The 18,064-nt window shown below is 41.6% G+C and overlaps 1 protein-coding gene across 7 annotated transcripts in view; it reads right to left on the bottom strand.

The window, feature by feature from the left end:
• The window catches only part of ADGRL3 (adhesion G protein-coupled receptor L3), a 490,337-nt gene that overhangs the window by 50,363 nt on the left and 421,910 nt on the right, over positions 1–18,064 (bottom strand). For all 7 annotated transcript variants that reach the window (XM_085222627.1, XM_085222629.1, XM_085222628.1 and 4 more), the window contains 4 exons: positions 13,606–13,815; positions 12,272–12,492; positions 4,447–4,513; positions 2,958–3,049 (listed from right to left, as the gene is read on the bottom strand). In XM_085222627.1, the coding sequence (XP_085078753.1) occupies positions 2,958–3,049; positions 4,447–4,513; positions 12,272–12,492; positions 13,606–13,815 (590 nt within the window). The remainder of the gene's footprint in view (positions 1–2,957; positions 3,050–4,446; positions 4,514–12,271; positions 12,493–13,605; positions 13,816–18,064) is intronic.

Raw genomic sequence — 18,064 nt, 5'->3', positions numbered from 1 at the left:
TTTGAATCTCTCGCTGTGTAACTCTTGGGTACCCGGTGCTCCACTGAAGGAATGTCAGATTCTCCCATGCTGGCACAATAATACAGAGATTGTTTCTGAAGGTTAGGGAAGTTTATTTTTACAACTTTGCTCAATGCCTACAAATCTTTCAGCCACACAGCATCTGGTTCAGGCACTGCCCTTTGAATGGTTTTTCTGTTGATGCAGTAATTAAAGGTATCCCAGGTGACACCTGATCCCTTATCAAGTTCATTAATTTAAGTGGAGTTATTTGGCTCTCTATTTTCTATACTTCATAATGTATTTCTAACCTTTAAAGTGACACAGGCAAGCACCAGATTGCAGGAGCGCTTATTAACAGCCTATTAAAATATTTTATGGCCTTTATTTTTACGTTGCCATAGGGAATCAACTATTTTGCTGTTGTTGAACTGGTTCGGGATTTATGTTGCAACAGCTTCACCACAGCCTAACGTAGAACAGCGCTAGGAAATGAACTGGGAGAACAAACTCCCATTCAGCTCCTCATGTGCCATAAAGCTGTCAAATGCAGATCACAGCAAGGGGCCCACCAATCCACGTCTTCGGTTTTGTTTGTTTTTTAAATATAAGTTGACAAGACAAGATCCAGTGCTCTGGAACCATGCTGAGAGCCACCAAAGGCAATATTCTTGTAGAGAAACATACCTGGGTGTCTTTTTTTTTTACCAACCCTGTAAACCCAGAGAGGTAAACTCAGAAAGGATCTCTGTGGTCACCTCTAAACCAACATTACTTGTTCTTTATTCTAGAGCTGCTGTACCACACCCACATTTTGCAACAGCATTAGCACAGAATTAGGAAGACTATGATTCTTACCTAAAGTCCATGATCCCACCTAAAGGACTTCTGGAGATGATGAGTCCCTTGCAACCCTAGAAAAGCTTTCATAAAGTGAATTTTCCCCTCTGTTAAAACTCAAGTATATCTGATATTGAGAAAACAGGTACCTTTGATTTAGAAACTTAACTCTTTTCTGCTTAGGTTCTTACACATTGCAAATCAAAACACTTCTGAAAATCTTGTTTTGATAAGCTTAGTGGAGTGAGCCTCAGGATCCTCCTGAGTTTACATAATGTTTTCTCTCTCTATTTTAAAAAACACAAAAAGTTACTTGTAATGAAGAAACATATTTGGAAGGGTATCAGCAACATACTTAGAGTACTTTAATTGCTTGCGTTTTCCAAATGTTTTAATGAAGTCAAATCACGAATAGACACTCCTCTGCCAAAGAGCCCATAAAATATTTTACAATGACATGATAATTGATATAACTGGTTGTATAAATTCCTGGCATTTTAAACAAAGATACTACAGATTAGCACAAGCAACAATACTCAGTAGGCAATTATTATCTCTGCTTTAACTATAAAAGCTTTGGAGGCTTTTTTGTTGTTGTTTTCTTTTTTCCCAATTTTTAATTTAAATGTCATTCTGAAATGTTTTCTAGACAGATTTTGTGTGGGTAACCTTAGAAAGACTGTCTCAGCAAGCAATTCCATATCACTAACACATGACGAGTAGTCAGTCATATTGCAAGTCTCTAGTGCTATTAAATGTACCATTCCTTTAACGCCTCGACCAAGACCGTATGAAATGAATGAAAGACTACCACGCTGAGATTGGACCCGGACATCCAGGAGGGACTGCTCCTCCAATTTCATCTTACAGCTAAATGACGGCAGGAGAAACAATGAAACACCACATAGCAGTCTGTCCCCAACCCAGGCAAGGACAAACACAGCAGATGAATACCCTGCAGGTCCCTGAGCTCACAAAATCACGGCCTTACTCAGCTTTGCCTGCATGCACAAGGTTGAGCCTAAGAAATAAAAACTTCACCCCGTAGATTGATGCCATGGCATGCCAGTGGCACTGCAAGTTTTGCTTTTTGGGGAAGTTTTCAAAGAGGGACTGACCTACTTTAAATCGAAAGTACATCCGCAATTGCAGCTCAACATTATCAACAATAACCTTGCTGAGAACCATCTTGCAATGCAACCATTCAGCCATTCCTAACAAGCTCCCCTCTCGCCTCTTCTCCAGCTCCTGCCACAGAAGAGAATGGATACCAGCCTTGCAGTGGTGTCACACAACACTGTGCTTTCTTAGGTGTGCAGTAAAGCGCTGACACCAACAATTTCCTTCTGAAGTTCATTAGATTGTTTTATTAATTAGCAGGTTCCCCATCTTATCACATGCTGCACCTGAAATCCCACTTGTATTTCTGAACCAAGTAATTAAAGGCAGAGGTACTTGAATAAACAAGCAGTGACGGAGAATAATATTCCATCAATGTAATGAGGCAGCTTGCTAGACAGTGAGATGCCCTGGCTCAGGCATTATTATCTAAGTCCAAGGGTAAGCACAACTTGGATGGCGATTGTGTCCTCTGCTATAGGCACCCCCAGGTAAACCCCAGTAACTTGGATGAAACTAATCAGATTCCAGGGACAATTTGGGTCATTAAATCTGTCAGCGGCCAAAATAAACAGAAAAGAAGAAAGACTGCTGCACTCAGTGCATGGAGAAATAATAATGATCAACACTTTCAACACCTTCCCTGTAGAGAAGGCAGTAATTACGTGGTAATTATCGGGTGCAATTTCCTCTTATGTAAGAGGACTAGGTTACCTTCTTCAAGGATAGCAAACGTAACTTTGCTTCCTTCGTGCAAAATTGAATGGAAAATGCACTGACTGAACACTAACACAAGTTGAATCATTTAAAGATATTCTTTCAACAATAGCCACTTGTTGGTATCCATTAGAAACCGTTCTGCAGTGCTGTAATCCAGTGCCTTATTATCACCGCTGTCAGCAGAGTTGGTTCCCTTGCATGCCATCATAGAGGAACAGGGGCATGAACAGCAAAGGAAGAAAGAAGCAGAGAGAAAGAAAAAAACCACAACCACTTACTTGATATTGTCAAGACATCCAGATTCAGGTTTCAGTATGGCAGTATGATGAAACATTTTATAGAGAGCAATCCCAAGGAAGATTACATTAAGCTGCAAAAAGAGGGAGGAAAAAAAAAGGCAACATGACATGGCAGAACATGATAGGGAGAAATCAGCAACAGTTTCAGTTTCTGTAACAGATGAGTTGCTTTAGAAAATTAGCTCTCACTACAGTTTTATACAGACTGAGTAACAGAAAATTTCCAAGTATTTTATAAGGTGAGCGAGCCTGCAGGCTGTGGAGCAGGGATGCCACAGCATTACAAAGCTATGGAGCAGTGTATGTTACTGATATAGGACAGGTTCCAACATCAACTGTAGTGCTTCAAATGATGTCACAGAAAATTAAAAACACTTCTCTAATGGCTCATCTGTGTCTGAGAGGTATACGCTTGTGAAAAGTCTTTCAAAGCTTCTTGCTTAGCCAGTCTCATTGAAAGCAAATCAAAAAGCAACTTCTGCGAATTTACCTTTTAAATATGGTGCATTGGTGGAGATGGGCAGGGAAATTATTCTTGTTGAAGATGCTTAGCACAGTGCAAAGCAAACAAAAAGAGTCTGATGTATTCAGTAAGAGACATGATGGTGTTTCAACACTTCAGTGTTAGCAGGGTCACAAGTTCCTGGAAATCAGTTCCCAAAAGCCCAAGCCAGGGTTTCAGACATAATGAAAAGGGGAAGATATCTTTTCGTGAATGAATTGTTTGAGAGGAAAAACAAACACAACAGATCTGGCTGGTGATGCAGCTCCCTCCCTGGTGTGGAAGGCTGCTGAAATACTCCCCAGCAGCAGGAGAACCAGAGACAATGTCTGTATTGACGTGAGTGCCCGGTTTGCTGCATTAGCCAAACTCCAGTCTATTCAAAACAAAGGATGGTTTATTGAAGCCATATCGTAGTGATTAAAGTATCAGAAAACTCCAGCTGTCTCTAAAGTTGTGTTCTTTACCTTGTTGCTGTGGTAGCTGGCAACATGCTAACTGTAAAGTCACAGGAATTTCAACTTCTGCAGGTGAAGAGACCCTCCCCATAAAACCTCTCTTCCAGTTTTGACTTTATTACATCCCCTTCACCTCAGATCTCCCTTTCTGCATGATCCACGCAAAGGTTTGCTCGAGTTCCAAAGCAGGGACAGTAGGTGGTATCTATATGTATCCAATAGGTTGGTACTTCTGAGCATCTGACAGCACAACCAAGCTGTCTGCGCACCTGCTCCGAGGCAGTGCCCATAATATGTACTACATGCCCTCCCCTCCCTGATTTGATCGAGTATTTCACCACATAAAGAGCCTCCTGTAACGAGCCTCTAATTGCTTGTGCCAGGTGGGGTCACAGAAGAACATGCCTTTCTCAAACTAATCTGTGTAAATTAAAGATACAGAGTAAAGGGACAGCAAAAGTTTTATTTCTTGACCTGAGAGATGGAGTAGTTAATTAGGAGTTCTTACCATAATTATCAAGGTCGCTGGTCCTATAAAGCTCCAAATGAAGTAGGTGTCAAGTCGGAGCCAACATCTGTAATGAAACACAGGGGAGAGAAGGCATTCAAGGACTGCACCCAGGACATACATCAAGAGTGAGTAAGTGACAGAGAAGAATGTGAGCTGCAAAACACGCCGGTGGGAGACAGGAAATATTACATTGCTTGTTCATTTAAATGCTGAATTATGTGCCCAATTTCTGACAGTGCTATTGATGGAATAAGATAATTACCTCTGGAGGAAGCAGGGGGAAAATGGCACAAGGCCTATCTGCTAGGGCTTTCTGTGTCCATCGAAAAATACCTTAAAACATTTTATTTTAAGGAAGGGCTCTGATGAGTAGCTATGGAGTCTTTTTCGCTTTAACCCCAGCTTTCCTCTCCAGCTCTGATGCAACACATGCTGTCTGTCAACTGTCAAGTGAGATGACATTTTTCCATCAAGCTGATCAGAGCAAATTTGTTGCAAACAGGAAGCATGATTTTGATAACAGAAGGCTGAGGTTTAATTAGGTTCAGCAACTTCCCCTTTGGAGCGTTTTATTTCCCTGATCCTCCAGAGTGTTTTGTTTCTACTAATGTTTCGAGCATTGCATATGGTCTGTGTGATCCCATGAAGTTGATTCATGGCCTAAAACTAAATTATTAATTGCTTAATTTCAACTGCGTTTAATACTCCCCCCATTTTTTTCAGGCCCCCGGGAAATTATATTTCCTTTCCTAGTTCATTCCAGCGACAGGAAGATAAAATGGAAGTGACTGGTTACAAGACAGATGAATATAAATTCTAAGAAAGTTTCACATGATGTTTAAAATAATAATATCTTGTCGTGTTTGCAACGCTGCAAATCACAGCTCCATTTATACACAGAGGACTAAGAAAGCGTAAAAACACTCTTATAGTAAATGTCCGATGAAATTTCATAATTAGATAAGTGACAGGAACTGTATATATGAATTTATCATGGCGGAAAAGATGGCAATTCTCTCAAGTGACAGCTCTATGCACTCACTGAATTTTTCCCCTTCCAATGGAATTTAATAGGCAGAAAGGTCTGTGCCAGAAGCCCCACAGCAGAGATCAGCACAGTCTTCTGCTGAGAGAATAAAACATGCCCTGAACCTCAGCGACCGAGAAAAGTCAAGATATGAATAAATTCAAGGCTGTAGATAAAGCTTCCCACTTCCCTCCCTGACTGTATAAATTTCAGGTCTCCACAGTCTCAAAGATGTACCGATATTTATGGTCATGCCAGTATTTATCACAAATTAAAATACAGGCACTTCTGTGACTGTCAGTCTTGAATAAGCTCTGCAGCTTTTCACCAAAAATCTCAATGAGACTGCATCAATCATAAACATGCAAGGCAAATTGAGACATCTTCAGAGAGACTGCATGGAATTCTTGTTTCTTCTACATCAGCGGAAGTTCAAGGTGATTTAGACACAGCTCATGATGGAGCAACATGAGTGACTTCAAACTATTGAAGCCTGATTTCCTATAGGAAAGATTTTATGTGATCATGACATCTGTGTATCACTCATAATAACACCTGAAATGTCAGCCAATTGCAGGTAGATTTGACAGAGGAATAGAAGTTTCAGAATAATGAAGTACCTGTAAAGAGTCCCGTGACATCAAAAAGGGTATCTGCATAGCAGCAGTTCCCACATTTCAGGGCATTTAAGTATTAATACTTACCCCATCCTACTTGGGAAAAAAAAAGAAAAAAAAAAGTAACTGGTGCTTATGCCTCGGCTGCCTAATACAGATCAGGAGATAAGCAGCCTCACAGTTTTTTCTCACTGATACGCATGCTGAGTAGACTGTGTATGGCAGATGACTCTGAGGTGGTATGTTTTTCTTTTTAAATTACAATATTTTGAACTTTTTTGCATGTTCATCATCCAAAACATCTCCCAGCCCCTGCTGCACAGGCGTTGGGAACGTGGTGAACTGCAACCAAGCAACTTGGTTTTCCTTCAGCATGAAGTGCAAGCTGGTTTTCAGAAAGCCAAGGCAAGAAGAAAGACATAAAGGGCCTCTCTTCATTCCTTAGAATCGCAGAATTGTAAAGGTTGGAAGAGATCACTAAGATCATCTACTCCGGCTGTCAGACATCACCACCATGCCCACTAATCATGATCCTAAAACATCATATCTTTAAGTCACTCTCGCCAGCCATGTGGTCGTATTTGGTATAGCTGGTTCTTATCACACATAGACACGGGTAAAATCTGCATCCATTTGCTTAAATCTGAGTACTTTGGGAGAGACCCCACAACCCTGGGTTTCCCCACGGCTCCCAGGCTTGTTAGCTCCTGGCAACAACAAGGAGCTCAAAGATGATCCACTGAACTTTTGGGAGGTTGCTTTTGCACCCTTTCTTCCCTGCTATGTGAGTAATGACAGCTTCCTTATGTAGAGGTCTCCCACACCTCCAAGATTATTTTGTTCATTTGTCCCCATCATCCTGTTCATTAAGATATTGTCATAGCTTGGTGAAAGCTGAAATACAGCAAGACGAGGGAAAAGTTGGGCCAGCCTGAGCAAAGCAGTACAAAGCAACTAGTTTTTCTTCAGTGAGCCAAACGAAGTTTCTTGGTTTCCCCTAAAAATTGGTCCCTTTGGTTGTAGTGCACAATGTGGTGACGATGAAGGTGTCCTGTGGATGGGGAGCAGCACAGAAGCCAAGTCATTGATTTGTTCTGCAGGCAGGCAGAGGTCCTGCCCTCCAGCTATGCGGTGCAGATGCTAAGCACAGCAGTCCCCTTCCCGTGAGAGATGGCCTCATCTGAGCAAGAGCAAGACATGGCTTGCAAAAGCCAGAAAAGGCTTTCTTGCCTCTCCGCATGCTTCAAATGAGGTGGGGTGATTTTTTATTTTAATATAAAAAATTGCCTTTCAATGAAACTTCACATGACGCTCAGGCAGCTAAACTGAAAGCTGTAGGGTTACAGCTAACCTACATGTGAATTCTAAAAAGCCAGTCTTTTTGTGGTCATCGGCAAGTGATGTGGCTTCAAGCCCATTTAAGTCATACCTCATTAAAAATGCAAATTAAGAATGAAACATCCAAACACAGGCATCCCGCCAATTCTGTTGCAGAGATGTAAATTGCTAATCAAACAAGTACCACACTGAGCTTTTCTTCCCTTAAAGACAAAACCACGCACACAATGAGCTGCATAAATGAGCTCCTTGAAACAAGGAAGCAATCAGCCAACTCACTTCCAAAAGTTGCTAATCTTGGGCTGCCGGGTTACTTCTGACCCCCCATGCACAGCTGCACTGTGAACACGGACTTGCTTATTACAAGTTTATACTCTGCTGTCATTAAGCAAACAAGCTGCTTCAGGGCTCAGCAGAATGCAGAGCAGATTATCCACACATCCATGGATGTGGGAAATGCTCAAAACCCCATTACTGTCTCGAAGAGTCACACCAGCATGTTCAGTGCTGTGCTTGTAATGAGCTCCGTGCCATCGCTTTTCTTTACTTTTTAATTTCCTTCCTTTCCACAATGACAAGTCACTATATTCACCTAAAGCTTTTCCCAAGTAATAAAGACTACAAAGAGTTTACTCTGTTTTCTGCATGAAGAGAAATCAAATACTAAACTATCCCTGGTGTGTATTAAATATAACCAATAAACAATCATTAGCTGCCATTGGACCATAAAATTTGAAGAGCCCTAACATATCATGTTGTTCATGGGAGTTCAGTAGTTCGTTTCACATGGCCATGCAGCCTCCCTGTCTGTGTGCGGTAATGGGATATGTATGCGCAGGACGTGCCTTCCAAGGGTGCAATATATGTTCTGCTTAACACAGTCCAGCATTCACATTGCTCACGCTTCCTCCACCAAATACCCAGAGCAAACATTGAAAATAAAACAAGTTCACAGAGCCATCCAAGACGTACTGTATTGTTAGAAGCTATTTTCCAGCAACATTAGCATGTAAATAATGTTGGTGGCTGGCTGATGGAATTGGAGGCTGTGTACATACACCAGCCTTTCATTTCGCTTTATGACAGCTGGATTGCTTACCATGTATATCCTGCTTTATAGCATACCAAACTGTGTGGGGGGAGAGAAACTATAGAGAGATTCCTGGCACAATGAATTTGATCACCAGTGGATGAATATACCTACAAGTACGTTTTACAGAATATATTGAGCCATTCAAAGCATAGCTGCTCTCCTCTGAGATTCGTAATAGGCATTGATATAAAACCCAGGATAGTATGGGAATATGGAATAGCTTCTGACTATCAATTCAGGATGGCCTGCTACTTGAGCAAGTCTTCTCAAAGGGATGTTGCTGAAGTCCATTACTGAATTTTTAACACAAGTAATTTTTGCACACTAACAACTGCAAATGCCATTTTTCCTCTGCATTTTGCAGCACAGCCCAGTTCTTGACATCAGATCCAGGCAGGAGATGGATGGATTTGGTTAGCACACAGGACAAGGCAAATGGTGTAGCTTTATAGAACTGTAATCTCAGTATCTTATTTTCTGTAGCAAAACTGGAGACACGGACATTTAAGACTCAGCAGCTGATTTGTTACAGCCATTAGATTGTGATGTTTGCTTTCAGTTATTTTTAAGACCTCGGATTTTCTTGTGCTACCGAAAATAACTGGCCAGTGTAAGAAATGTCCACTTAGAAGTTAACATAAGCACTGCTGGAATTGCTTGTGGTCCCTCGACCACATTGCTTGCAGTGGAGTTTCCTTCTTTGCACCTTTGCTTTAGTCAGACAGTCAGACATGAGATGTAACACTGCTGAGTAATTTGGGCAAAAGGGACCACATAAACAGTCCCAACTGGCCCGAATGGGATGGTCTTTTAATGCAATCACTGTGCTACTGCCTAGCTATAGCATCAAACTAATTAGCCCTAAATCCCTAATATGGGTCATTTGAACTGCTCTTAAACAAACAAAAACAAACAAATAAAAAAAAGAACAAAGAAAAAAGGAAATAAAAGAAAAGGAAAGGAAAAGAGACAATGCCAATTCTTGGCATAATTAAGTGTGAGACTATATATTCAGAGGGCAGCTACTCCAAAGCATCAATACAAACACCAGGGCAGAAAATCACAAGAACCAACTGATGAAGAAAGAAACAGAGAGAGGAATAATTGCCTGCTTCTGGCTACATAATCTGGGCACAATGGCTGGGTTTAGAAAGGAAAATCAAATCAAGAAATCCTACACAGAGTGTCTAAGCAAATCTTTCCAAGATGTATGAAGGGTGGCACCAAATGCCAGGTGAAAAACAAATAACACTAACAGCTCCATAAGTCCTGCTTAAACAAATGCAATAAATAATGGAGAAAGGCAAGTAATATATTCCAGAGGATGTTTTACAAAAGCCGGCTAAACCAAGCAACTTCTTGCAATCAAATTATGTATGCCTGGCATATAGTTCACTACAAATTCTAATCAGTTCTACCCTTCTAATAACATTACACAGAAAAATACATCATCATCCATCAACCAGATGGAGCATGATAGTTATACAAAACATATTGTATATTTTTTATTTTCCACTATGAGAATGTGATAAAATTGTGCACACTAGAATTAGAGATTATAAATAAATATTTTAGGCTCTATAAATCTCTGTAAATATTTATTTGCAAAATATTGTATACATGTTTAATCATTAAAAATGCTACTTCTTGCTGTGGGGAGGGAAAGAGATTTTACTGGCACAGGCTTTTGACTGCTGCCTTGTCAACACAAAGAAAGTAAAGCTCTGTAGCTCATCTCCAGCAAATTTCAGCTTAACTTTCTGCTTGTACTACCTATGTATAGAAATATTTGGGCTAGAGAAAGACAGCATGTTCTATGGAGGCTGTTTATTCTGCTGTGCTACAAAAAGGAAAATTTGCACATGTAATGGGATTGGAAATGTTTCAGCAATGCAAAGCTGCTCTGGTGCTTTATAGGAGCTGTGGTTAGGTGCCATGTGTTCCCTCTCTACAGACAGGCCGCTGTATGCAGGTAACTGCCACTCATTTGTATGTGGTTTGTTCCTGCAGAGCATCAAGAGAGACTCTGCATAGATGGGAGAGATGCAAATCAATCAAATGCCACTGCAGAGCTACTGCCTCATGTCCTGGGGCATAGCCTGGATTTGGGCAAATTCTTTTACTATAAGAAATTTTCAACACCCATCAGCTACAGAGCATTGTAAAACAATGCGTTTGGTGTTAGTTTTCATCTCAAACCAGCAGGAGAATTGCTCTGCTGCTACAAGTCCTGCAACAGTACTGCTGCAGAAGACACAGGCAAACAGTGTTTCAAGGCAGCTGGGCAAGCAAACCTGTACTTCATCATCCCAGTCACAACCTGAAGGTGAACAACTAGGCTGCAAACCAGACTGGTGGAGAAAGCACATGCAAGGGAGCATTTCAGCTGACCTTGTAGGGATCTGGACTCACAGCCTAAAGTGAGCCCATAGGGGCCACTGTGAAGAGATGGGTCTTGGTAAAAAAACTACAGCAAAAATAAATTTGCCTTCTGCCTCAGCAGAATGTTTCAACACCTGATTTAGTGGGGGATTATATATCATTCAAGACAGGATGTGAATAGCAGAGTTGATTGGGGCAAAAAGCAGGAGGTGACTGATGGAAATACATCTACAACAGGAATTCCAGAAACTGTAATTGGATCTTCTGCTACCTTTTCTTTAACCCCTAGGCCTGTTAAGGTAGGTCACACTGCTGGGATAAATTGATAAAGTTCCCTGAAAATTTACTCCCCCTTCCCCTTATCTTCATGGGCTATTTCCTTTCCACAAAGTATGATGCATATAAATTCAGGTTGCTATTTTCCCACTTGTGGAAAGAGCATGATGCAAATATGCACCTGAGACGAAGCCTACCGGTTGGCACAGTAATGGATCATGAGCAGTTCCACTGCACTACAGACTTGTTTCTGCAAAGACTCAGGTTAGCGTACGCCAATAAGATTTTCAGGAGAAAATTTTGCAGTTGGTTTTAACGAAGTATCAACTACTCTGACCCAAGCTATGCTAAAATAGAGCTTTAGAAATGCCACTGGCTTTTTGCTATGTGTGCCTTCAGACTGAACATTTTAAAATGATAATGGAAGGGCAGCCTGACAAGAGAAATTAAAAAAAAAAAAAAAATCAATAAAAATGCACTGTGCTATTGTAACAAAGCTGGCAAAGAAAATCAAAGGCTGAATTTTCCCTCTGTTTTCTATTAGATGGTGTTGTACAAACATCTAAATTACGCTTTGATTCCAGTTTCAGCAACATTGAAAACATTTAAGAATATTCATAATGGTAAATGATGTAGCTGCTCTGATTCGCCAAGAGCATAATGCACTCGACAGTCACCATCTAGCTGTGCTTCCAAGCAAAATAATTTGATAGAACGCTTAATAAAGAAGAAAAAAAGCAATATTTCATTCGCGTAAATGAGAAACACCCTTTGGTTAGAGAAGAATGGTGGGTGACCTTGTTGATACAAAGATGAGACTTGGAAGAACTACCTCTGCTGATGTTATAAATGGTGCAATGAAATTTTCCGCAACAGAATTTTCCAGGAAAATACCTTTGCAAATCTCTACATGGTGGGGAATTTCTGCTGTATGATCATGCACTGCACTGGGAGAGAGAGCTGTGCCTTTCAGCTGACAACTGCCTGCACAGCATCCTTCACCTGCTGTGTCCCAGCCTCCTCACTTCCCTCTTTCCTCCTCTCTCCCATCCTCCTGCCCAGGCCCAAGTAGAGCCAAGCCCCACTCACACTTTGTCTGTGCCATAGCTCCGGTAGTCCACTGCTGCTGACACAGCCACGATCAGTGCAGGCATGCCGTAGCCAACCAAATAGAAGTACTTCCTCCGGGAGTGCTCACTCTCAAAAACCTCCACCAGCATGATGTAGAGCTGCACACCTTCCAAGAACATCCAGGTGAAAGCCGCCAGGAAGAAGAAGTGCAGGAGGGCAGCAAAAACAGCACAAGCAATCTGCAGACAGATTTAAAAAGAGCCAGAGAGGTATTTGTACCACACAAACTTAATGTAACACTCAAGTTTACACACAAACTTGTTCTCACTGGGAGGTTTAATAAGAATGAAGGAGTTCTTGTTTTACCATCTCCAGTGTAACAACATTTTTTTCACTTTGGAAACATATATATGAACTATTTTTAAACAGACACAACTGTACGTACAAATTATATTCAAAGATACAAAAGCAGGTATGTACATACTTTGGTAAATCAACACATAAAGATGTATATAGTATAAGCAGCATAATCACATTTGTACTACCTGCTGATTAAACATATGCATGCATACTATTTACAAACAAAACCCCTGCAGCTACTAAAATGAGAGCAGGTCTCTTCCATGGCTCCCATGATTTTCAAGTTAGACCCTCGATTTCAGTGTGACTCTCTGGCTGTTAACTCCAGGGTATGTGTGTTTGCGTAGACACAGATTTCTGTTTCTCACTGGTGTGTGTGTTGACAGACAGAGTTATGCAGGCATACATGCACACAAGTGTGCGGGATGGATGACTTAAGTGCTCCAGTGCACTGGGGTTTGTCTGTAGAGTCACAAAGGCCGTGTTTCTACTCCCAAAGTCTCTCCACAAACATTTTTGCCTAGGCGACTTTCCAAATGTCAACATGCCCTGTGAATATCCTTGGGTGCTGTGGACAGTCTGACACGCATCAGGGGCTTTCCAACACAGAAGTTATAGGCAGGGTATTATGGGAAGGGATATGAAAAACAGGAAATATCATGAAAATGCAGAATCCATTCCAGTGCTATGAAGAAGGCTTTTTCTTTTTTAAAACAGAATACCAACATACAATCTAGAATTAAATAAATGTGGAAAAGCATCGCTTAAGGAGTAGCTTTATTCATCTGTCTAGTGATCTCAAGGCAGCTAATACAAGCAAGTATCTTGACCTCCTTTCAGTAACCAGAATCTGACTTCCAGTTGATAACTTCGCCTTGCAAGGGCTCAACAGGGCTTAAAATAGCACTAGAATATATCCCACCCCATGGTAACATCCTATATGCAGTGAGGTGAGAGCCTCCAGTGGGAACAGAAAGCGTTTTGTGTCTTACCGGCTGGTCAGTCCGGTTGATGCCAATGAGGAAGAGAAGTTCTGCTACAAAAAGGCTGATGCACAAGTTCTTGTGAATTGTGTTGCGGTCACTCTGTAGCCCACGGAAGAAGCAGAAGGTGAAGATGCAGATCAGGAGGCAGACAAGTGACAGCAGGATGCCCACCCAGGTAATAAAGTCCAGAAGCAGGTCGTGCACTGCATCGCTGTGCTGGAGATAAAACAATAAAAAGATCATCAGCCACATACTGCATAATTTCTAATCTATCCCAGGCAAACAGTAAGGTTATCTGAGACTCTCAGACTCACCAAGTCCTGGCACGATGAACTAGTAACTAATGAAGGATATTAAGACTAAATGGACCTAGACTTGAATCCAGCAGCCTGAAACTCATACTGCAAAGTATCTGGCAAATTATGAGTGCTGAGACAGACTCAGACTTCAGAATATCCTAGAAATAATGATGTTGTTGCTGAAAACATTGAGACATCACAGCTAGTCTTGAGTGCAGCTCCACTTTTCATAAACATGGCAAAGAAGAGGATGTACTGTATAAAGAAGCATCAAACATTGTGATTCAGGTGTAAAAATGTTTCATACATTACATTGTGGAGTTGACAACCACAAGTCTGTTAAAACCATTTAGCAGTGAAAAAAGACTCTTTACTCATCCACAGACATATATGAGCTTGAAGGTTTTGGACAGAAAGAGAACACTTAAATGTCTTGTCTTTCTTTTCAACAGGGAACAAGAAAGAACATTTTTCTTTTTCAAGACCTGGAGCCATATTTTAAAACTCCTGGGAAGTCAAACTGAGCCCTGGAACACTCCTCAGGAAAAGAAAAAAAAAAAAGAAAGAAAGAAAAAGAAAAAAAGACATCTCTTTTCACATGACTTTTATTTTAAACTCTAACAAAACAATGGTGTTAAGAAAGCTGGGCAAGTGAGTGTTTCCCTCCCTTGTAACACACTTACCACAAACCATGCAAGCATGGCCATTGCAGTTAATCCAGCAACAATGTTTTGCAAAGCACAGCACAGGTGTGCTTTGGCTTGGCTGATCAACATCTCTGCACTGCTCCTGAACTTGCATTGCATTTGCTTAGCAGAAAAAAGAGGAGAGAGTTCTGAAACTCTAAGACTCTAATAGTGAGAGCATTCCACCACCTTACCAAGGCTGTAAAACTCACCAGTAATTCCACAGGTTTCCACCAGATGTGGTGAAATTAGAGATATTACTACTTAGTAAAATGTAAATAAGAAATGAGAAATACATGGCAAGTCACAAAGTGGCTGCTCAGGACTAAGTGGTTAGAGTCAAAGAGCCGAGGGAAAGACTGCCTGGAAGTCTCCAGGGCCTTTTCAAAAAGACCTGAGAGTCTTGAAATTCAGCTTTGTGGTCCACCAGGCTGTGTTATAAATGGTGTTCACATTTCCCTCCACTTCTGGCATTTTCATGACTTAGGCATTATTTAGACTGGCAAATACAATAGTGTCACACTTCAAAAAGCCAGGACAAACTGGAAACATTTTCCTCCCTGTGGGATAAAAACCTATGACAGATGGAGGGAAAAAGGTGATTAATTTATCCATTTTCTTTGCCTGCCTGCCAATGATAAAGCCACATCAAATGACAGGCCTTTCCTGATATACACTCTGCTATGTCAGCACCCGTGAGAAACAACTCAAATCTTTCAGCTCTTTGGCTTTATCAGCATGAGTGATAGGCATCAAATGATAATGAAAGATGGGGAGCGGATTTCCCCTCCATCTCTTCCATGCTGGAGGTTTTCTTTCGAAGGAGACTCTCTGAAGGAGGCAGAGAGATCAAGTCTCCTTTCCTCAAATGCTCTTTCAGAACTGTTTGAGCATTTCTGATATCACAGGAGCTAGGTGTATCAAGTACAGGAATGAGGCATGAAATCCTTGTGCGCTTAGTGCTGATCATGATAGAAATGCCTGTTCCATGCAGCTCCTCTAGCATCCAGCAAACCAAGAAGACTAAGTGCACATTGTTTTCCTGGTGGCCACACATTCTTCTATCTGTGTCATTTCAGCTCATCCATTCCTCTAAATTCAGTACAAAATCTGCTAATGCAAACCTTGAGCCTTTCAAATCATTCTCTTTTTCATCTGAATCTGCAGAGGAGCAGCAGATGAGGTCTCTCTGAACAGCCCTGCCAGCTCACCTAATCAAAGGGACATGCCAGACAAAAGTGACTGGGACTGGAAGAGCAGGACAATGCTGTTAACGCAGGTATATGTAAGGAGACAACAACCATGAGGGCTTTGGAAGAGTGGGTGACTTGAGGCCAGTGGCACAGACTTAAAAATTCAACAAGGCACAGTTAGTCTAGCAAAAGGAACACTCAGGGCTTCTTCCCATATATGAGACAAAGTTCAGAGAAAGGCTGCTTTTCAGCTTCTTGTCCTCCGGTTTGTACACATAACTAGACTTGCCCCCTCCCTGCTGCAGAATCCAGCACTAACTCTTGTTCATGTGGCTCAGCCCTCTAGTTTGTCAGGATCTCTCTGCAAGGCCTCTCTATCCTCCAGGGAGTCAAAAGTTCCTCACAGCTAAGTGTCATCTACAAGTATACCCAGTATACCCTCAAGTCCAGTATCCCGGTCAATGAGGAAAACATTAAAGAGAACTGGCCCTAAAATTACTACTTTGCTTTCTAAGAAGAGACCAAACCCTGCCACTAGCCATAGAGAGTGTGCTAGTCACAGGAATAATGTAGAAAAAGGAGGAATTGAGGTAATCACTCCTCAATACTCTGAGATTATCCTTGCTATCACTTGTGACGTTGCATAACAAATATGGCAGCAATGTTTGGTTCACCCAATTGGCACAAGACTTTGCAGGGGTAAGTATAATAAATAGTACACTAACATTTCGTGCCTGGGTTGCAATATCTAAGCTCATTCACTCAACCACTGAAACACACAAAATAAGCACATCTTCTCTTTACCCTGCTCCTCCCCAGCACAGTTCAAGCACTCCCTGACCAAGGACAAAATAGCTTTGACATATACACTAATGATATTCTTGTAGAACTCTGCAAGCCCTAAGGTCCCTAAAGCATGTGAAATACATCCAAAGCCATCAGAGTGCTGATAACAGTCAACTTGTTCTTTTCAATAATCTCCCGAAGATGCTGGCAACCAGAAGAACCCATGGGAGATCCCAGATGTCATGACAAGTATCAATTTCCTGACAGTATCAAACACCAACTTGCCCAAATGCATCATGACTGCCAAGACCTCTATATCAAGACTTTCATGGCCCCTTATGCATGCCACTGAGTTTTGTTACAGCTAAAGCCATGCTAGCTTTAAAGGTAAGTTGAGATATGGATTATTTTCAGCATAGGAGTAATTATTAAGTGAACTACACAATAACTTCCAGGTGGGTGTATTCCTTTGGATTCCAAAACTGCATTGCAGGCTTAAAAGCAGAAAAGTTTGCACTAACATTGTAAAAATATAGATGTAAAAATATTCTTTGTCAAGTAAGTTTTACATCTGCAACTTGGGGAAGAACCTGACCCCAAATTCAGTGAAGGAAATGCTCCCTGGCTTTGGAATAAAGCCTTTCTTTTGCTCAAGTGTGGCCAAGAGCTGGTGGAAAAGAGTGCTGACAGAAAACTGTGCAGAAGGAGCTGCAGGAACCCCGATAGCCACCACAGTGGATGAACAGTCAACCAAGCCATTATCCAGGCTGTGAAATCAATGAGCAGCTTTGGCAGAGCCGGCACAGCAGAGCTGAGCTAATAAAAACAAATCCCAGGGAATGTCAGCGTATGACAGAATGGCTCTCCCCAAGATGAACAGCCATTTCCTCCCTTATTAAAAACATCAGTAGAAGAAAACAGCAGCCAAACCAAGCTGCCAGCAGCAAAGGACACATTCCTTTACCTAATCTGTCCCTTCAGGAAAGGAAAGAGTAATATATTTGGAGGTGGAGGAATAAGCAAGCAGTAAATAACACAGTGTCATCGACTCTCTCAGATATGACCACTCGGTGCCCAGTGGGAGCTGGCAGTGCTGGGCTGGGCAGAGACCCAAGTGGGACAGATCTGAACTCCTGCGCACTGCTCCTTCTGCAGCTTCTCAGATTTGCAGCTCTCCAGAGCTGTTTAGGCTCTCTCTGCCCTCTTTCCCCATCACTGTGTCAAGAGAGGATTACTGCTATAGCCTAGCTGTAATGCTTCATGGCAAAGCACAAAGGACTTAACTTTACAAGCAAATGGTTTTGTAGATATGCCAGAAGTGTCAGCTGGGCTTCCTGAACTGAGAGGAAACCCCAAGGGCTCCTGGACTTCTTAACAACATTGCTTGCTGTGGCTATGCAGGCACGTTCCAATGGGGCTTTCCTTCCTCTGTGGCCAAACGGGACATGTGCTGGGGAGGGGAGCCCACTACTCTAGAAACCATCCTGTTCCTCCTTTCCAA

The sequence above is a fragment of the Meleagris gallopavo genome, chromosome 4 (genome assembly GCF_905368555.1).
Source record: "Meleagris gallopavo chromosome 4, MGAL_WU_HG_1.1, whole genome shotgun sequence".
Lineage (NCBI taxonomy): Eukaryota > Metazoa > Chordata > Aves > Galliformes > Phasianidae > Meleagris > Meleagris gallopavo.
Note: the sequence above shows the minus strand (reverse complement) of the source record. Positions and strands in the feature narration are given on the sequence as shown.